Source organism: Microcaecilia unicolor, chromosome 1 (genome assembly GCF_901765095.1).
Source record: "Microcaecilia unicolor chromosome 1, aMicUni1.1, whole genome shotgun sequence".
In the NCBI taxonomy this organism is placed as follows: Eukaryota; Metazoa; Chordata; class Amphibia; order Gymnophiona; family Siphonopidae; genus Microcaecilia; species Microcaecilia unicolor.
The window spans coordinates 758,118,025-758,131,576 of record NC_044031.1 but is presented as its reverse complement, the minus strand read 5'-3'; the positions used below and the strand labels follow the sequence as shown (position 1 = coordinate 758,131,576).

The 13,552-nt window shown below is 42.1% G+C and overlaps 1 protein-coding gene across 1 annotated transcript in view; it reads left to right on the top strand.

Moving 5' to 3' along the window:
- The window catches only part of LOC115459907 (A disintegrin and metalloproteinase with thrombospondin motifs 17-like), a 393,810-nt gene that overhangs the window by 86,852 nt on the left and 293,406 nt on the right, over positions 1–13,552 (top strand). Inside the window, exon 7 of the mRNA XM_030189734.1 lies at positions 6,204–6,361. Coding sequence (XP_030045594.1) covers positions 6,204–6,361 — 158 coding nt within the window. The remainder of the gene's footprint in view (positions 1–6,203; positions 6,362–13,552) is intronic.

Sequence of the window (13,552 nt, the reverse complement as noted above, 5' to 3'; positions counted from 1 at the left end):
TGTGTCCGAGAAGGGGGGGGGTAGGGGCTTGGGTGCTGCGCCGGGGGGAGGGTCTTGGGTGATGCGTCGAGGGGCGGGTAGGGGCTTGGATGCTGCACTGGGGCGGAGGGGCTTGGGTGTTGCGCCGAGGGGGGGGGGCACTGAGAGCTGATTGGTAGGCAGGGGGAGGAGTAGGGAAACACGCTCCGTGGGTTTCCCTACACCTCCCCCTGCCTGGCTCGCGGTTTTGCAGGGCAGGGGCTTGGGTGTTGTGCCGAGGGGAGGGGCACTGACAGCTGTTTCCCAGGCAGGGGGAGGAGTAGGGAAACACGCTCCGCGTGTTTCCCTACTCCTCCCCTTGCCTTGGAATCAGCTGTCAGTGACATCACTGACATCAGTGCATTCTAAACTGCCTAGCAGACCACCTCTGAGGGAGCCACGGTCCCAGGCACATTAGAACGTTGGAGGTGAGAATTATTATATAGGATTTGTTGCATTTGTATCCCACATTTTCCCACCTATTTGCAGGCTCAATGTGGCTTACAATTTTCCGCCATGACTTATGTCATTTCAGAATACATATAGAATTGGTAATATATATAAAACATGAATGCTAAATGAACAGTCGGGCAAAAAAAGGGAAAATATTCAAATGGTATCACATATTGAACATGGATTGCTTATTAAAATTAAACAGTACGATATAGGGAGATCATAATCCGATTGTTAAGTAAATGATGGTGAATTACAGTTCCAATTATAAGTCATTATGGTATATCTTATTAAAGAGATGTGTCTTCAGTGCTTTACAGAAGTTAATTAGGTTACGAATTATTTTCAGGTCCAATGGTAGAGCATTCCACATTTGTGAACTTAAGTATGAAAAGCTGGATGCATGTATTAATCTATATTTTAGACCTTTACAGCTGGGGAAGTGAAGATTTAGGAATGTGCGTGCCGATCTTTTAGCATTCCTGGCTGGTAGGAAGAATGGACTTTTCAGTTTAGTCTGTTGAACTGGTCAATCACTCAGTTCTGCTTTTGCTAACTATGTTTGCTGTTCTTGTTGGACAAATGTGTTTGATTTCTCAATAAAATTCTTCTACAAATAAAAAAGACAAAACAAAACAAAGTTTGGCATGGGATTCAGCCAGGAATAGCACTGTGCCAGTTTTTTCCAGCGCTGATTTCTGAATGCCATTCACTGAATGTGGCTAATAAAAACTGGAAAAAGGGGCGCAGAGGGAGGGGGGTGGGGGGGGGGGAATTCCTTGGGCCCAGTCTCTAATGGGAGTTCCAGGCTCAGCGCCGGTGCCAGCAAGCTTCTTCTGGGTCTCTCTCTCCTGCAGTGCTGCATGCCGCCCAGGACCTGGATGATTGCATTAACGTGATGTCGCGTTAATACAATCATCTGGGTGCTGAGTCAACTCCCACCATACAGGAGCAGGAGTCAGATAGGAAGGTAAGGGAGCAGGCAGGAGGGGGCGTCAGCAGTGGTCTGAGTGTGTGGGGGAGGGGGGCGGCATGATGATCTGGTGGCCCAGATGGGGGGGGGAGGGAAGGGAAGGGAAATGGGACTTGATATACTGCCTTTCTGAGGTTTTTGCAAGTACATTCAAAGCGCTTTACATATATTCAGGTACTTATTTTGTACCAGGGGCAGTGGAGGGTTAAGTGACTTGCCCAGAGTCACAAGGAGCTGCAGTGGGAATCAAACTCAGTTCCCCAGAATCAGAGTCCGCTGCACTAACCACTAGGCTACTCCTCCACTAGCAACATTCCATGTAGAATCGGAAATAGTAGCAACAGAATCTCAATAGTAGCATCATTCCATGTAGAATCTCAAATAGGGAAAGGGAAATGGAGCTTGATATACCGCCTTTCTGAGGTTTTTGCAACTACATTACTACTACTACTACTACTACTACTTAACATTTCTAAAGCGCTACCAGGGTCACGCAGCGCTGTACAATTTAACAAGGAAGGACAGTCCCTGCTCAAAGGAGCTTACAATCTAAAGGACAAAGTATGCAGTCAATCAAATTGGGGCAGTCTAGGTTTACATATAGGAAAGAAAGCCAGCAGATCAATGTCACAACAAAAAGATTTTATTGAAGATACCGTGTATGAACAAATCGCCCGACACAGGCCGTGTTTCGCCCACCTAGGGCTGCGTCAGGGGCTACAATGAACAAATATATAATAATTATCATAGATCATAATAAATAAAATATAACACACATACGAACATAATATATCAAATATATAAATTGACAAAAAACAATTAATAAAATATGGAATATTACTAGGTATACATAGAGAATATACTAGAATAATTACATGAATAAACGTATCGATACGCACTGTCCAATATAAATAATATATATATATACACATGTACATAAAAGAGCATATATAAGAAATATATATATAAAGAAGTATATATAATGCAACAATTGTATGACAGTGCATAAAAACATATATATAAAAGCATAATGAAATCTGACATCACGTAACAGCAAAGCAAGGGCACTGGTATAGGTTACGAACTTCAATACAAATATGTATAAAAAAATTTATAAATGAGATAATGAAAGGCACATACCTAATTTGAAACCTTCGTAAAGGGACAACTATAAAGAAGTGAACATGGACACAATCAAATAATATTCTATGTTACCAAAAATGAGAAATGGGGTAGTATGTATGGGAACAATAAAAATATTACTCACATATGGTGCATAAAAGTCAAGAAAAAAAAACAGCTAAAACGGGAATCCCTATAATCATAAATCAAAAAGAATTAATAAAAAACAAAAAATAAAATTAGAGCGGATCAAGACTAATAATATGACATTAGTTTAGGTATCATAGGGGGTATTGACACTACATTGTGTATTGACATGACTAGTGCAATGTGTTTATGAAAAATACTATATACAAAACGTCTTGCAATCAAAACAACATCATGGCACAGCAATGTCACATATATAAACACTAAGTGCAATGTAATAATAAAATATCTAAAATGTTACAAGTGCCGTGTTATAAAATGATGCACTTATTGTTATGTATGACAAACAATTATCAGTGCCCTTAAAGGCTGACAGAAGCGCAATGAAATATTAATACAGCATCAGAGGAGAGTTAAACCACCACGTTGCCGCTCTAATTTTATTTTTTGCTTTTTATTAATTCTTTTTGATTCATGATTATAGGTATTCCCGTTTTAGCTGTTTTTTTCTTGACTTTTATGCACCATATTTGCCCCTTTACGAAGGTTTCAAATTAGGTATGTGCCTTTTATTATCTCATTTATAAATTTTTTTATACATATTTGTATTGAAGTTCGTAACCTATACCAGTGCCCTTGCTTTGCTGTTACGTGATGTCAGATTTCATTATGCTTTTATATATATGTTTTTATGCACTGTCATACAATTGTTGCATTATATATACTTCTTTTATATATATATTTTCTTATATATGCTCTTTTATGTACATGTGTATATATATATATTATTTATATTGGACAGTGCGTATCGATACGTTTATTCATGTAATTATTCTAGTATATTCTCTATGTATACCTAGTAATATTCCATATTTTATTAATTGTTTTTTGTCAATTTATATATTTGATATATTATGTTCGTATGTGTGTTATATAATAATTATCATAGATCATAATAAAATATATTTGTTCATTGTAGCCCCTGACGCAGCCCTAGGTGGGCGAAACACGGCCTGTGTCGGGCGATTTGTTCATACACGGTATCTTCAATAAAATCTTTTTGTTGTGACATTGATCTGCTGGCTTTCTTTCCCATATTGGATTTTGCAGATCGTTTGCCTTGTTGTTTTTTAGGTTTACATATATTCAGGTACTTATTTTGTACCAGGGGGCTATGGAGGGTTAAGTGACTTGCCCAGAGTCACAAGGAGCTGCAGTGGGAATCAAACTCAGTTCTCCAGGATCAAAGTCCACTGCACTAACCACTAGGCTACTCCTCCACTCCAATCCTGCCTCGGGCCCAGCTGGATCTCTTGGCGGCCTTGTCAGGAAATGGAGTCGTTAATTGTCTTTTCACCACTTTCAGAGAATCAGTGGAGACAATAATCACAATTAACCAATTATTCTCCACTTTTCTATTCTGTGTCTCTAGAATGGTCATGTACAGTGCTTTTTTTTGTGCAGGTACGCGCCGGTACGGCGTACCGGCACCTTTTTTTGAGGTCCGGCTCACCTGCCCGCTCCCTTCCGTTCGTACAACCATGCTCCCTGCTTTGAAATTGTTTGTTTAGCCGAAAGTCGCAGCAAACTGGAAGTAAAAGCAGCAGGCAGGCAGGCACTGGCAGGCAAGCTTGCCTCCTCATCGCTTCCCATCCCTCTCAGCGTGTCCCGCCTTCTTCTGATGTAATTTCCTTTCCGCAAGGGTGGGACGCGCTGAGAAGGAAGGGAAGTGACGAGGAGGCAAGCTTGCCCGCCAGTGCCTGCCTGCCTGCTGTTTTTACTGCCGGTTCACCGCGACTTCGGCTAAACAAACGATTTCAAAGCAGGGAGCATGGGTGCACGAACGGAAAGTCGGGGGGGGGGCTGGGGTTTGAATGAATCGCTGGACATAGATTTGAGGGGAAGGCAGGGAAGACAGAATTGCTGGATATGGATGGAAGGGCAGAGGAGACATGCTGGACAGGGAGGATAGGGCAGGAAATTGCTGGACATGGAGGGGAGGGCAGGGGATAGGAGAATCACTGGACATGGATGGCAGAGGAGAATCATTGGACATGGATGAGAGGGGAGGGCAGGGGATGAGAAGGGAGGCAAGGGGAGAGAGGAAACATTGGACATGGATGAGAGGGGAGGTCAGCAAAGAGAGATTCGCTGGACATGGATGGCAGGGGAGAGAGGAGAATCGCTGGACAAGGATGGAGGGAAGACAGGAAGGAGATACACATGGATGGGAGGGGAGGGCAGGGGAGAGAGGAGAAATGCTGGAAATGGATGGAGAGGAGAGCAGGAGAAAGAGGAGAATTGCTGGACATGGACGGATGGAGGAGTTGGCAGGGAGAGAGGAGAAATGCTGGACATGGATGGAGGGGAGGAAAGAAAAAAGAAGAAGATGCACATGGATGGAGATGAGGGAAAGGGAAGAGAGGAGAAAAGCTGCACATGGATGGAGAAAATAGGCAAAAGCTGGATCCACGTTATACCTCCTCCAGTCAATTCCACGGAGGAGGACCTAGCTTTTACTTATGGATGTAGGGCAAGAAATGAAGAAGAAAGGAGGAAAGTAAAGAAATAAATGGAAAGGAAGCCCTGGAAATGGTGTTAAGAGAACAGATAGAGAGTAGCAGAATCAGACTGGGACCAATATGGATATAAAAACAAAGTCACCAGACAACAAAGGTAGAAAAAAATCATTTTATTTTTATTTTAGTGTTTGGAATATGTCCAATTTGAGAATTTACATCTGCTGTCATATTTTGCACTGGATATACTGGAGCTGTAACAGCTTACAGAAAATATTTATAATGAAAAAAAATCACTTTATTTTTTTCTCCTATACTAGTATAATATTTTCAATGATGTATGTTTATATGCGCCATGGCTGGTATAAGGGATATGGCTAATGTGGGTGTGGCTATAATAGGGGTGGGGCCATATGTGGTGACCCCGCCCATAATGAGTACCGGCACCTTTTTTTCTACAAAAAAAGCACTGGTCATGTAATATATATCAATCACTTATCGGTGGAGAAAAAAGACTTCAGACACTGCGAGATTCACATCCACTTGTGAGGTAAACCTTCATATTCACGGGTGGCTCTCCCCTAATCATTAGTCGTAAAACAAACTGCACACAGTTACTATTAATGACCAAACAACTTTTAGTTGGAAAACTTGTACTAGCTGTGATATCTTGAACACAATATCTTCTTAAATGATTGTTACTTATCTTGAGAAGTTTTCTTCAATCCCGACAGGAGTTCCCTGTTTCACCTCCTTGGGTTGCATCAGGGGAATGTATGTTCTCTCCCTGTATGTCTTTTCCTCTTCTGTCTGGACCGACAGTCTTTCCATACAGAACAAATTATGCATTCGGTTTCTCCACAGCTACAGTGTGGGAGGATCTGCCTGTATCCATTGAAGCAAAATGCATTTCTTTACTACCAGACAAGCTTTTCTGACAAGCAAGCGTTGTTTTTGTTTTTCTATTCAAGAGCAAACTGTCTATTGGGCATCACGGAGAGAGATCCCTGGAGAGTTTCTGTCTTTGGCAAAGTGAAGAATACAGCGGGACAAAGTACCTTGGTAATAACCAGGTTCCTGGTGGGAAGGATGACGTTCCCCCGGTGGACACAGCTGTCTTCATAACGAGGTGCGATACTTGATAAAGGGCTAAATTCACTGAAGGGCGCTAACTTGTTAGCTTGTTAATGCGCATTTCTGTACATCGCTGTGACCTGCTGAAAAGCCAAGTTTTAATAAACATAAACATTTGTAAATAGGTTTCACTGCATACAAAGACCCCTATGGTAAATAGTAGGCCTGCAACAGAGATTTCTGCTGTATTGTGTGGATAACTCAATTCAATGTGCCATAATGCTATTAAGGGGGGAAGTTGTCAATGTGGGCTACAGTTAAGTTGGGTTATTTTAGGTCAAGGTCCCTTTTTATGCAGTGAGATCCTGCAGTGGGAATCGACCCCAGTTTCACAGGCTCAATGTCCACTGCACAACCACTAGGCTAGTCCTCCACTCCAACAGTAGCCCAGGTTGATAGCTTTCCCCCTAAGATGTCTATTTACAGATTTTAATTTTAGAAACACTTTATCATTTTAATGCATTTATTTTTATTAGTATTTTAACTGCTTAAGAATTTAGTTTAAAAAAACAGAGGGATTATGGGTAGGAGAAGATATAACCACAGTTAATGAAATAATTTTGACTTAAGGGGGAGTCACTGGTTCTGTTATACAAGAGTCATTCACTTCCTGCCGGAGGGACATTGCGATTCTTTTTTGCCTCTGAGAAGGGGGTTGGTGCCAAAATGGGGTTTCACACTCTGAGTGAATAAAGGCAGAAATGTCCAGGTATAACCTGCCACTTGTTGTGGGGTCTGGTTTTCATTCCAGGATTTTCTACGAGTGTGGTTGGAGGTGGTGGTGGATTCTAGAAAAAGACACCGACTTATCTAAAAACGCTGACTCCCATCTTTGAACTACCCTTAGTTTTCAAAATATCAGATTCCAAATTAACGCAGGCACGCCTACTCTCCTCCCATGGGCATGCTTCCTGCGCTGAAAAAAAAAAACATTTCAGTGTGGGATTAGCACGAACTAGGCACAAAACTACTGTGGAATGCCTACAGTTGTGCTCTTTTACTGCGAGGTAGGCCCGCTTTAGGCCTACCATGCCTTTTAAAAAGCTTCAAAACACTATTGAAACTGAGAGGAATCAGAGAATATTTCCCAGAACAGTCCTTCCATCTTATAGCGCAGACGCTGATATTTTTCCAACTAGACTACTGTAATGCAGCTTATACAGGCTGCAGAGAAACCCTATTACGATCGTTGCAGACCGTCCAAAACACAGCAGCGAGATTGATATTCAAAAAGTCAAAATACTCATAATGCTACATTGGCTGCCCATCAAGACCAGACTAAATCAGCACAATCGTCTTCAAAATACTGTTTGGCTTGTCACCAGACTACATGCTAGACATAATCAAACTATCACCAGAAAATGCAAACCCAGGAACTAGAGGTTACCTACTACTTCACCTGCCCAACTTCAAAAACGTACTATACAAGTCCACCTACATGGCGGGATTTAGCTACCTGGGCTCAAAATGGTGGAACTCAATTTCCATAGTCATAAGAAGCTTCATGAATTACCTCCAGTTCAGAAAAGACCTAAATACCTACCTCTTCAGGAAATTCTGTGAGTTAAATATGCACTAATCATTCTGGAACAGCAATACACAACACAACCTCTAACTGTAACACATCTTTTCATTTAAGAAATGAACTAAGACATATCTTTTCAAGAAACCCAATGACTATTTCTATACCACTGCCAATCATTGTAAAACACAGCATCGTATAACCTTGTAAATGTAATTGAATTAATGTAATCTCGAACAACTATTGTAAGCCATGCTGAACTGAAACTCGATTTTGGATAATTGTGGGATACAAGTATGAATAAATAAATAAAATAAATTTTAGAAGTTACTTGTGACAGGGTTTTAGTGCTAGTTGATAAGATTCGGTTTTGTGGGTAATCTGCTGTCAGTATAAAAAGGTGTGGTATAAATGTAAAAATTAAATAAGTACATAACTATGATAATACAATAGAAATCAAAAGGTAATAGTGATTTTTTGTTACATTTGTACCCCGCACTTTCCCACTCATGGCAGGCTCAATGCGGCTTACATGGGGCAATGGAGGGTTAAGTGACTTGCCCAGAGTCACAAGGAGCTGCCTGTGCCTGAAGTGGGAATGGAACTCAGTTCCTCAGGACCAAAGTCCACCACCCTAACCACTAGGCCACTCCTCCACCGTTGCTACTATTTGAGATTCTACATGGAATGTTGCTATTCCACTAGCAACATTTCATGTAGAAGTCGGCCCTTGCAGATCACCAATGTGGCCGCGCAGGCTTCTGCTTCTGTGAGTCTGATGTCCTGCACGTACCTGCGCAGCCTTCTACATGGAATGTTGTTAGCAACATTCCATGTAGAATCTCCAATAGTATCTATTTTATTTGTGTTACATTTGTACCCTGCGCTTTCCCACTCATGGCAGGCTCAATGCGGCTTACATGGGGCAATGGAGGGTTAAGTGACTTGCCCAGAGTCACAAGGAGCTGCCTGTGCCTGAAATGGGAATCGAACTCAGTTCCTCAGGACCAAAGTCCACCACCCTAACTACTTCAACCACTTGAAAATACAAATAATCAAAATTCAAATGAATTCAACCAGATAACTGCAATATAATTTAAAACCCATGATAATTCCGATCATTTAATTCATAAAAATAAATCTTTCCCGATCAGAGTTCATTATCAAAACGCTGAATAAATAACCTTGCTTTCATACTTTTTGAAAAACATCATGTTGGAAGATTTTCAGGCTTCTAATAGCACAGAATGGCAAATAGAATTGACATAGTAATGCTCCTTTTTGTGTTTGTGAAAGGTGATTAATAATATGTTCTAGAATAACCAAAAGAGAGCTAAAAGATGATCTGAGGGATCAACAGTTGGAGAGTAATGCTTCAATAAAGAATTAGGTCGGCATAGGTTCGATAACACTGGGGTCATATGTATTTGATATCTACATAGTAACTTGGAGGGGGATAATCGAACGGGGGCGCCCATCTCTAAGGACGGCTCCTTTTAGTGAAACTGAGCATGCTCGACATGAGGGGAAGAGAGAGCAGGGCAGTCAATGTGATAGCGCCACCGCAGATCAGCACTGGATGAAGTCTTTAGTTGGCGGGGGTTGGGGACCCCAGCCAACCAGGGGCCCAGAGGAAATTATTTTGGGGGGCCAGGCCCCTGTGGCCACTCCTAGCTTAGCCACTGGATCAACTCAATAATTATCCAAAGATGAGAACATACAGGATCTTCAGATATTCTGTAAGTCCCTACAAGGCTTTAGAATTTTTTATAGCCTGAAGGAAAAGTCCATAGATCATTATTAAATGGGGAAAATCCACTATTTCTGGGATAAGCAGTATAAAATGTTTTGTACTTTTTTGGGGATCTTGCCAGGTATTTGTGACCTGGATTGGCCACTGTTGGAAACAGGATGCTGGGCTTGATGGACCTTTGCTTTGTCCCAGTGTGGCAACACTTATGTACTTATGTGCTTGGGATTCTGAATGGGATCTTGCTACTCTTTGGGGTTCCACATGGAATGTTGCTACACTTTGAAATTCTGCATGGAATCTTGTTAGTCTTTAGAATTCTAGAATCTTGCTATTCTTTGGGGTTCTACGTGGAGTGTTGCTACTGTTGGGTACTTGTGACCTGGATTGGCCACTCTTGGAAGCAGGATGCTGGGCTTGATGGACCTTCGGTCTGTCCCTGTATAGCAACACTTATTTACTTGGGATTCTGAATGGAATCTTGCTGCTCTTTGGGGTTCTACATGGAATGTTGCTACACTTTGAAATTCTGCATGGAATCTTGTTATTCTTTAGAATTCTAGAATCTTGCTACTCTTTGGGATTCTACATAGAATGTTGCTAATATTTGGGTTTCCCCCAGGTACTTGTGGCCTGGATTGGCCACTGTTGGAAACAGGATGCTGGGCTTGATGGACCTTTGGTCTTTCCCAGTATGGCAATACTTATGTACTTATGAGGGGTGGGCAAAAATTGGACAGTAGTTTCTTGGACTCAGAATGCAGCATCTAATCTTTTCTCTTGTAACTTTGTAGAACGGGATAAATCAGGTTGATTTGAGTAAAAAGTTCCAAAGGTCCATGTTTTCTTTTCTGCTTCATCTCCATGTTTTTTTTTCCAAGTGTGAAACTTGTTGGATGTACAGTATGATGTGAAATGCAATATTTTCCCATGGACTTGCTCATAAGTCAGACTGAACGTTCATTTGAAAGAAAGCTAGTGCTTAACACTTGAAAGTGAATTGGTCTACTTATTAGCAGACACGGTGCAATGGAGGCAGCAAGGCTGCTCCTTCATCCGACAATCTCGAGCAGATCTGAACGGGATCACTTTCGTAGTTCAGAGTTCACAACCTTACTAAATCATCTCGCCAACCCACCTGGTTATGAAAGTCTACTTTCTATACCTATCCGCCTAAATCTTTTCTTCTTTCCCTTATTTAATATTTTCACATCACTAATTGTATCTGACATCCTGGAATGACAAAGCCATAACAGGACTCTGTAAGCCACATTGAGCCTGCAAATAGGTGGGAAAATGTGGAATACAAATGCAATAAATAAATAAATATTTATTGGATACCATAGTAGCTGTGAGTTGAGGATGTGTGTCTTTCACTTCCTGCTGTGAGACTGGCATACAGTGACAGCTGGCCTCATTCTACAAAGCCAGGTTAATCCAGCCCTGGTTTTACTGCGCTGATTACATGAATTTACATTGCTTTTGTCCTTAAAGGAATTTACAGCATCAAATCTGTCCACTCAATACTCAGAACCATGGGAGCCAACTTTTCCAAAACTACTGGGGGTGCTAAACCCAATGGAAATTCTCTCCCTGGACACAGCCAAGGAGTTAGTTCAGGGTGCGCAATCACCCAGGACCAGGGCTGGGTTGAAAACTGGAGTCAGCTGGTAATTTTAGACTGGAAGTGGAATTGTCTGATGGGTTGGTGGGGGGGAGAGACCTTAGCACTTTCAGGGAGACCCCAGCACTTCCTCCTGCTGCTGTAGCAGTGGAAGCTGTCATGTGGCTGCATCATCTGAAAGGGTACACAGCAGCCACTCTCCACAGGACTATCCAGGGTATCAGTGCTGTATCCACTGGCATTCAGCCCCTTCACCTTTCTAAAAGCTTTCAAACAGGTAGAAAAAGCGACGGCCAAAGCCAGAAGGATGCTTGAGTGCATAAAGAGAGGCATGGCCAGCAGGAAAAAGGAGGTGATAGTGCCGTTGTATAAGTCTCTAGTGAGGCCCCATTTGGAGTACTGCGTGCAGTTCTGGAGACCGCACCTACGGAAAGATATAAACAGGATGGAGTCGATCCAGAGGGCGGCTACGAAATTAGTAAACGGTCTTGAACGCAAAAATTATAGGGACAGGCTTATGAACCTCAACATGTATACGCTGGAAGAGAGGAGGGCGAGAGGAGACATGATAGAAACGTTATCTCAAGGGCATTTATGTACAGGACGAGAGCCTTTTTCAAATGAAGGAGAGCTCTGGAATGAGGGAGCATATGACAAAGTTAAGAGGGAAAAGGCTTAGGAGTAACCTAAGGAAGTACTATTTCACAGAAAGGGTGGTGGAGGCGTGGAATGGCCTCCCGGTGGAGGTGGTGGAGTCGAGGACTGTTCCAGAATTTAAAAAGGCATGGGATAAGCATGTGGAATCGCTTAGGAACAGGAAGAATTAGGGGTTACAGAGGATGGGCAGACTGGATGGGTCATATGGCCTTTATCTGCCATCATGTTTCTATGTTTCTATTCCACCAATGCCTAAGAGCCAACCTCATCAGTGATGTCACAATGACTCAATTGTCCTATTCTTGGCTTACTTTCCCCCCTTAGTGTGAAGAGTTTCAGTCTCTGGTAACCAGAGCTCATATTGTGATGTCATAATGGGAATAGGCTTAGGAATAACCTAAGGAAGTATTATTTCACAGCATGGAATGGCCTCTCGGTGGAGGTTGTGGAGTCGAGGACTGTTCCAGAATTTAAAAAGGCATGGGATAAGCATGTGGGATCGCTTAGGAACAGGAAGAATTAGGGGTTACAGAGGATGGGCAGACTGGATGGGTCATATGGCCTTTATCTGCCGTCATGTTTCTATGTAAAAGAGCATTCAACCACTGGCTAACAGTTCCCTTTCTGTCTGCTGGCCACATTAAAAACATTTTCCTCAGACTGGACGGTTTGTTGCCAACTCTCTTTGTGAAGCACTTCAGCAGCCCTTGGTCCAGATGTGCCGGTGTTACCTGATGCTAGGGTCCACCTTGGGTAAGCACCCAAGAAAAAGATATAGGTGGTGTTGTAGACAATTTGCTGAAATCTTTTGCCCAGTGTGTGGCGGCAGCCAAGAAAGCAAACAGGATGCTAGGAATTATTAGGAAAGGGATGCAAAATAAGACCAAGAATATTATAACGCCTCTGTATCATATGCTCTTTGGTGTGACCTCAACTCGAGTATCGCATCCAGTTCTGGTCGCTGTATCTCAAAAAAGATATAGCGGAATTAGAAAAGGTTTAAAGAAGAAGGACCAAAATGAGAAAGGGGATGGAACTCTTCTCATATAAGGAAAGGTTGAAGAGGTTAGGGCTCTTCAGCTTGGAAAAGAGATGGATGAGGGAAGATATGATTGAGGTCTACAAAATCCTAAGTGGTGTAGAATGAGAATTGAATCAATTTTTTACTCTTTTAAAAAGTACAAAAACTAGGGAACACTCAATAAAGTTACGTGGAAATACTTTAAAAACAAATAGGAGGAAATATTTTTTGACTCAATGAACAGTTAAGGTCCGGAACCATTTGCCGGAAGATGTACTACTACTACTACTATTTAACATTTCTAAAGCGCTACCAGGGTTGCGCAGCGCTGTACAATTAACAAAGAAGGACAGTCCCTGCTCAAAAGAGCTTACAATCTAAAGGACAAAAAGTGCAGTCAATCAAGATTGAGGCAGTCTAGATTTCCTGGATAGAGGTACAATGGTTAGGTGCCGAAAGCGACATTGAAGAGGTGGGCTTTGAGCAAGGATTTGAAGATGGGTAGGGAGGGAGCTTGGCATATCGGCTCAGGGAGTTTATTCCAAGCATAGGGTGAGGCGAGGCAGAAAGGGCGGAGTCTGGAGTTGGTGGTGGTGGAGAAGGGTACTGAGA